Source organism: Cicer arietinum, chromosome 1, assembly GCF_000331145.2.
Source record: "Cicer arietinum cultivar CDC Frontier isolate Library 1 chromosome 1, Cicar.CDCFrontier_v2.0, whole genome shotgun sequence".
Taxonomy (NCBI): Eukaryota; Viridiplantae; Streptophyta; class Magnoliopsida; order Fabales; family Fabaceae; genus Cicer; species Cicer arietinum.
The window spans coordinates 8365131-8373891 of record NC_021160.2 but is presented as its reverse complement, the minus strand read 5'-3'; the positions used below and the strand labels follow the sequence as shown (position 1 = coordinate 8373891).

The 8761-nt window shown below is 26.9% G+C and overlaps 2 protein-coding genes across 2 annotated transcripts in view; both read right to left on the bottom strand.

Annotated features, from left to right (window-relative positions):
* Window positions 1–726, bottom strand: part of LOC101492794 (F-box protein At5g49610) — a 1873-nt gene extending 1147 nt beyond the window's left edge. The window contains exon 1 of the mRNA XM_004486470.4: window positions 7–726. Within this exon, the coding sequence (XP_004486527.1) occupies window positions 7–403 (397 nt within the window). The 5' untranslated portion in view covers window positions 404–726. The remainder of the gene's footprint in view (window positions 1–6) is intronic.
* Window positions 727–3630: 2904 nt separating this feature from the next.
* LOC101492247 (protein AGENET DOMAIN (AGD)-CONTAINING P1-like) lies at window positions 3631–6617 on the bottom strand. Its single transcript, XM_004486468.4, has 4 exons — window positions 6165–6617; window positions 5495–5983; window positions 4452–5021; window positions 3631–3915 (listed from the first exon to the last, which is right to left on the bottom strand). Exons 1-4 carry the CDS (start codon window positions 6417–6419, stop codon window positions 3910–3912), a joined length of 1320 nt encoding a protein of 439 aa, XP_004486525.1. The 5' UTR covers window positions 6420–6617; the 3' UTR covers window positions 3631–3909.
* Window positions 6618–8761: the final 2144 nt, after the last annotated feature.

The following is an 8761-nucleotide window of genomic DNA, read 5'->3' as shown; positions in this document are numbered from 1 at the left end:
TTTCCCTACTCTTAGGAAGCAACCTAAACTCGCGAGTAACCGGATTACAAACATAGTACACACCCTTATCAGGAATACTAGAACAACACAACAATCCATTACAAGAAGCTCGAACCTTAACTCGATCATTCAAGAAATTAAGCGAAAATTCAGAGACACCCCTTAAATTATCAACACATATTAGGCTAGATTTGGACTCTAATAACGAATCTGAAATCTCCACCAAAATCATAGGGTTCTTCCTAGAAATCTCATTGTATAATTGAATGAAATAATTATCCAAACTCAACCTATTCCACAATTTGCACACAGTTTTGGTCCTAAAAAGGGATTTCACTGGTAACCTAGCAAGAATTTGCATAACAACCTCATCTGGAAAAATCCCATCTCCTAATTTATCCATAATTGAAATCCAAAACTATATACAAAGTATTATAATAACAGATTCAAAAAATATAAAAATTTCGGTTGCGAAAAAACAAGGTAAAGATTTCAACTTTGCTTACCGGAAAAAAATTGGGGGTGTGCGATAAAACTGAAATTGATGGAGTAATGAGAAAGGGGAAATAGGTTTTTGAAATTGAAGAAAGTGTTTTGCGTTAAACAAAAAAAAAAACGCAAGAAAGGTGAAAAAGAGAATGTGTGGGGGAATTGGATCAAGTTTTAGTTTAAGGATTTCTGAGGAGAGAGGAAGGTTTAATTTGGTCCACGGGGAGAAAGAGTGCAAAAATGAACAAAATGATTATGTCAATATAAATAAATCGTTTGAGTCAATTTTTTTGTTGTTGTTGAAATTTAATGAGATATCCCTCTACTCACTATTATCAAAAAATTAGTCTTAAATGTTATCAAACTAGATAAGATCCTACTTTTTAGTTTCATAATTATTATTTAATAAATTATAAATAATTAAAATATTTAAAAATTCAAAAAACTATTAACAAAATACATTAATAAATAATAATTTTAATAATATTATAAATTTTAATAATAATAATAATAATAAAATAAATTACATTAATAAAATAAAATTAATTAAATTGAACAAATAAAACACCTTAAATTAAAATAAAAATACTAAAAACTGAGAAAAAAAACATCAAATTCATATTTTATTATTATTATTATTATTATTATTATTATTGTTATTAATTTTATTAATTTTTATTTTTAGATAAAAAAAAATTGAAGGAGGAGAGAGAAGAAAGTTGTTATAATAATGTGTCAAAATAAATAAAAGAAAAAGTTGTTATAATAAGGTGTCAAAACAAAAAATGTATACATGATATTTTGTCATAAAATAATAATATATTTTCTTAAACTCCCTAGTACATCTAATTAACTTTGATATTTTGTTTGAATTTATTATTAAAATTTTATATTTTTTAAATATTTTATTTTTATTATTTAATTACATTAATAATATTTAATTTTTTTTATTTATCGGCAAAATATTAGAGACACTTTATTTATTTTAGCACGACGTTATAACAACTTCCTTCTTCTTTTTTCTAACAAATAAAAATTAATGAAAATAATAGTAATAAAATATGTATTTTTTTTTTTCAATTTGTGGTATTTTTTCCTTTAATTTAACGCGTTTTATTTGTTCAATTTAATTAATTTTATTTTATTAATATAATTTACTTTATTATTATTAAAATTTATAATATTTTAAATATTATTATTTATTTTATCAATACTTTTTGAATTTTTATATATTTTAAATATTTATAATTTATTAAATAATAATTAATGAAATTAATAAAATAACAACAACAAAAATATATTGTAGTACATGGTTGCACCTCAAAATGCGACCTTCTATTAACGATAAAAAATCTGCTTCACATCATCGCATCCCTAGATTGGATCAGCAACTGGGGCTAAAAAATATGGTATTATTTTGTCGATGACATTTTGGTCAAAATTAAAAAAAAAAATATAAAAGAAAAAAAGTATTTTTTTTAAATATGTATCTATCAAATATAGAACTTATTTTATTACACAAATAGATAAATACAATAATAAAATCAAAGTTGTCAATTCATTCATTTACTGATAAAAATTAAGAGAATAAAAATTATGAAAATATAAAAGATTAAAGAATGAATATCCATTAACACATTTTTAAATCAGTTAGGATTATTTAAAAATTCAACTGACATACAAAAATCAATCAATAAATTTTTTAGATTTTTAATATAAAATATTAGTTAAATAATCACTTTTTAACGTTAAACACTCAACTATTTATAACAAATATTTTACAATTAAATGAATCATATATTAATAATATTAAATATTTTAAAAGGTATTACTTGTTATTTGTATTATTGACCAAAGTGTAAGATTTTTTCTTTATAATAATGAATAAATGAGTAAAGTGCGCGCATCGTAGATGTAGATTTAAGTAAATCTTCTTTTCCTTTTCGTAAATGACTTTTTTCTTTTAATCTTTTGAATGTTATGATATATATATATATATATATATATATTAAAAGGAGTAAAGTGCATGTAATTTACAATATCACTTCGTCAAAACTACCCACTTCGCCATTTCATACTAATAATTTTAAAATAAACCTAAAGAAATGAAATCACCTTTCATCAATAATGAAATGAAAGGACTCTTATTAGATATTATTGTAAAAAATTATACAAATAATATGTATTCTCTAAACACAAATTAGCGTAATTACTAGTACCTACAGATTTATTAAAAATTCAAACATATTCATTAATATTATATTAATAATTAATGTATTGTTTTTGTGATTTTATAAAGTTTTATTATATAAATAAATTTTCCTATTTTTTTATAAATATTTTCAAACACATATGCTTATAGATATCTATTAATATTTTATTTTTGAATAGTACATATTTTATGTTATTGAATTTTTTATGCATTTTATATTTTGTAAGTAATAAATTGAATACTTATATATATGGGAAATAAAAAAAATCCAATATAAGAAATAAATATACAAATCTAAAAGGATGAATTATTATATTGTGCATCTCAATGAAAAGGAATAAGATGAAGTAAGTAATTAAGTTTTATATAAGATCTAATCTCACGAGGGATACATTTTATTTTGTGTATCTTTATAATAAAATATATTAATTTGGGTAAAAAAATGATCTCTTTTATGTATACACTTATAATTTTAAAACATTTATTTAACACCTTATTTTTATTTTATAAGGTGAGTGTACACAAATCATTTAAAAAAAATATTTATTCAAATATTTTTCCAAATAAACTATATAATTAACCAATGTTTCTCTTGTTCTTTATGAGTTTGGTCTATCTTCACCCAAGTTTTATTACTTTTCTTTTTCATTAATATATGTTAGAACGTTGTATGCCGGTTTGGATTTACAAGAATTAGACACAATATTTGAACACATAAAAAAAAGGTAAAAAAATAATAATTAAATAATATAAATTTTAAAATAATTAAAAAAATATAACTTTTTGTGTATGAGACCAAAAGTATGTTTAAATTTTTGTACCCAATAATTGCTCCGTTAGGTGACTTTTCTCTTTTTGATTTTTTTTCCTCTTATAATTGATTACTAATTATTATGATTTAAGGTTAAACTTGAATGTATGCACTGAAGTAACATCAAATGGGATCTCTCCCTGAACATTGAAAATTTGGAGTTACTATTTAATTAACACCAAGATGGACATTGCAATTAAGCATATTCCACATATTTACATAAGTAATTTCAAAAAAATGGAAACTCATTCAAGGAAAACACTACTACCTAAAGCCTCTTATATTTAATAGTAATAGGAATCTTGAGTAAATGATGGTAGTAGAAAGCAATCTCAGTGAAAACATCAAGTTGGCAGTATCATGAACCTCAAGTAACAATTCACCAATGATCAAATCTTCAGCCCTGAAACAAACCATAATTATGAGCTCAAGAGCCAAATCATTCAATTTTAATTTTAAGTTTAGTCAACAACTCACAGTAGAGCTCAAATACATAAAAACTGAATAGCTCAAAATTATCAACATTTTAACATACAATAATTTTGTCTTATAATTTGTTCAAGAATAACTTTTTATTCATTTGACATTACAAAACTTCTAAATGCATTTGACATTACAAACTATAATTGTCAAAGTTATTCACATGAATCTGCTAATTTTTGAAGAAATTAGGCAACTTCCAATTATAAATTATCAAGCTTCATCTTGATGTAAAAAAATTCATCAAAAGACTGGAAAAGTAAAGCAGCATTGCTAGTATGCTATATAGCACGACACTTCGAACTAAAGATGTGTCTGATATTCGATGCATGTCTGTGCTTGACAACAACACATGTGATTACGATCAGGCATAGTGTATCTGTTTTTAGTGCTTCATAGCTAGCATGTTAAAATTTAATCAAAGTAAATATAAACTCTACAAAAAACAATAAATCATACCAAAGAAGCAAGCATCCATCTTCCACCAATCCATTCTTGATGAGGCCTCATATGACAATGTTCAAATTCAAGCTCCTCATTTGAAGTCCAAAAATAAACCCTATACTTGAAACCATCAAGAACACAAGATACCTGGCCTACCCACCATCCATCATTATACCAAGCATCAACCCTTTCGCCCGCCACAAATCGACGAAACCGATTGATATCCGGCGGATACGGCCTAAGATCTTCACCGTCTGCTTCTTCCCTCAGTTGTTCAGTCAAATCATCTGTTTTCAGTGACAAATACTCCACCAAGTACTTTCCATTCTGCAAGAAATCAACAACAGTTGCAGTGAACCATGAACCTTCATAGCCTTCTTCATCACTTCTAACTTCAACCTTTGCACCTTTATAGAAATGTAATACAAATTTGCTTCTATTGTTTATAGTCCTTGTAGTTACATCTTTATGCTGCTTTGCATATTGCTCATTAGGAATTTGACATTTTGAAATTAATTTTGTTCCAGCTAGATTCTTGACTTTAGGTTTCACATCTCCAAACTTCTTCACTAGCTCACTTGACTCCTGATAGGCACATTAACACAATATAAAAAACATAAGAATTTAGGAAAAAATGAAGCTTTTTGCACATAATATTATACCATCTAAAATCTCATTTCTGTTATAAGTTTCTTCTACCATAGATTTTAGAACCCTTTTTTCTTGGAATCATGCATTTGACATCTCAAGTATGAAGAGATAGTATAGAACTCTTTTAGATAAACTGATTTATAATCTAAAGTATCAACATCTATATATATAACAATGATACTTTAGATTAAAGGTGTGTCCGGTAACATTAATACAATACTGACACATGTAATTGCATTCAATTACTTTAATCTAAGGGCTAGTGTCAGTGCATCATAGATCAACATACAAGTTAGTCTAATCATATCACAACTGCAATGTGACCATATTTTACTGTTGTATAAAGATTTGCAGCTAATGAGGAGCAAAAAAGTCAATTTATGAAAAGAAAAAGTTAAGTATTTTACCTTGTTTGAAGAAATGACCCATTTACCCTCAAACAAATCTTGATGAGGCCTAAGTTTAGAATATTCAAATTTCAACACTTCATTATACATAAATCTAACAAAACACTCTTTTCCATTCAACAATCCAACAACCATGCCTTTCCACCATCCATCATTGTACCATGCATCAACTTCTTGTAACCTTTTGTAACAACCAAAATTTTGAAGTTGAGGAGGACAAGGCCTAATAAACATAGCATCAATTTCTTCTTTCAATAGTTGAGTTCCATCATCATTCATCAAGTCTCTATATTCAACTAGAAACTTGTCTTTTTCTAATGTGTCAACAATAGATGCAACAAACCAAGCACCCTTATAACCTTCTTCATCACTACTAACTTCCACTTTTTCACCCTTTTTAAACTTCGATTCAATATTTGGCTTCCCTGTGTATTTTTTTATTCTAATCTTCAATTTTTTAGGCTTTTGTTCAATCTCAAGTGGTTTCTCCTGCAAAATAATTTTGTGATTTAGCAAATAACCAATATAAAAATGTATATACTCAATTTGAAATTGTAGTAGCTAATGCAAAAATTCAAAAAATTAAAAGATACTCACTTTATAAGTTAAAAAAAATGAAAATGAGAAGTAATAAAAAGTAGAAAGGGAAAGGAAAAATTGAAATGGGAACCTGAAGTTGTTGACGGAGAGGTGGGACCCAGTCAACGTCATTGATACTATCATGGTGAAGTCGGAAACCACACGGATCGACTGTTACAGAATCGTTAATACCATTTGCACCGTGAAATTTAACGGTAGCGGGACACCAAGAATTTAGTGAGTGACGGTTATCATCAACGGCGTCACCGACGTTGACGTTTTCCTTTAACCGTTTGTTGGGTCGTGTTTCCTCAACCGTATAGTCACCGTTCTTGAAATTTGACATTATTTTTTAAGGTTTTTTTTTTCCTGAGTGAGAGAGGGTTGTTGTTTCACTTTCACTTGTTTGGCTTGAATTGGAATTGAAGGTTTACTACTTTGTAATGTACTGTATATATTCCTAGAGCCGCAGAGGAATCGGATTCTTCTATACGGTTTGATAAGAAATTGTACTTTTACTTTGAATTTTATATTGTCGTTTTGTGATTAAGATTAAGAGTCATCTTAAATATTCGTGATAAGTCCCTTACTTTCTGCTAGCTTTATGAGATAATTATTAATGGCTGTTAATCTGTTGAATGCGATATTTAAGATTTGATTTTTTTTGTTAAAAGAAGATTTTATTCTTGAATAAGTATGAGATAAAATCTAGAAATATCTTATCTGTATTATTGTAATTTTTTTTTTTTTTTTTTACTTTCTGTTAGTTATTCTTATCTAAGTAAATCTCTGATGTCGTTTAAAGCCTGTTTATAGGAATTTTTTTATAAACAGTATCACAATTTCTTAGCTTTAAATTTTCATTATTCCACGTACAATTCTTTTTTCTTCTGAATTTAATGTTTTCTCTAATTTGGGTGATTTGTCTAATTAGGGTATTATTAGTTGCTCTAATGATTGAGATGAAAAATTAATAACGTTATAATCTAGGTGTAGATGCACACACTCATGAAAGCATTTAAGATATTTGGTTCACTACGAAAATTCTTAAACATTTAAGTTTAATCTAAAATTTAGTAAAAAATTATGAGTTATTTTTGAATTAAAAGTTCTATTACTAAGCAATTAGAGCAAAAAATATTAAAGAAAATTTAATAATAATTCAATAAAAATCTACTAAGATCAAATTAGAAATTAAGATTAAATTTAAAGTGATATCCATTCATGAAAATTTTCTCATTATAAAAGTTCAGTTTTTTACTCTTATTAATTTGAAAATTACTCAATCAATTCATAATTTTTTTATTTAATTTTAGTAATTAAATATAATTTGATAGTATAATGCAATCCTTAATTCAACACTAAATCTTGAGACAAAATCTCAATTTAATGTTTTGATGAAAACAAACAAAAAGTTAATTAAGAATTTTAATTATGATTCTAATTGTTTTGGTATTTAACATGTGTGTTTAAGTGTATTAATCAAAGATATGATCCAAGTAAAGCAAGAATAAATCAGCATGAAAAGCAAAATCTGAACAAACAAGAAAGAGAAAATTCTTAGTAAAATCTGAAAAACGGAGAATGTTCTCCAATTTCAGAATAATCATCACAGCTCAAAAACCAATCAATCTCCACTAGTTAAAAGAAGTTTTAGTCTGTGGATTTTACATCTATATCATCAGCACTTGACAAAGAACAAATTGAGATGATTAGATTCAAAGAAACTACTCAAATCACAAAGAGAGAGAAGATCACGAATTAGCAAGACCAACAGATTTTTGACAACATTCTGATCAATCTAGACAGTAGTGGAATGATCGTCACAGCTCCAAAATCGATCAATCTCCATTAGTTCAAAGAAGATTATGCCTATGAATTTCATGATAATGTTATCAGTACTTGGTAAGGAACAAGTAGGAACCATTCTAGTCAAATAAGGCATTCGAATCACAAAGAGAGACGTTCACGAATTAGCAAGACCAAATAGATCTGAACATTCTTGATAACATTCTGATCAAAATGGACATCACTACAACATCAGCCTCCAGACTGATATACATTCTTCAATTTGTTATACTTGATCTTCAACAGCAAACATCTTTCTCCAAAATGACCAGACCGGTCTCCAGATTGATTATCAATCTCCGTTTCTGCAGAATTTCAGTTTTGATCTCCTTACTACTGCAGAAGTTCATAATCATTCACCAAACTGTTTTGGACATAATCAAGGCTCTAGATCGAAACTGTAACATCAATAATTACATATGAAGCTTCAAGGACCATTAAACACAAGATAAATCTGACCAAGAACAAAGAAACCAGCCCAATCAACAAAGTTCAAAAGCTGGAATATATTTATTCAAATATATTGGTTTTGATCAAATCTGACAGAGCACTACCAACAGCTCTTTTGACCATTATTAAATGCTCTAAAAAGCCTATAAAAAGAAGACCAAGCTCAAGGAAAAATCCGAACTTCAAGTACTAAGAAAATTCATTACTCCTTTCAATCATACTTGAATTTCTCTCACACACATACATTGAATCAATTCTGATTTTTCCCATTCGATTCCTAGAATCATTCTCTTGTATCTCTCTGTAAAAGAATCAGAACTCAAACAAGTGTTGAGCCTTCTCAGATTCTAACAAAGCAATATCATCATTATTGTAAAACTCAAACTATAA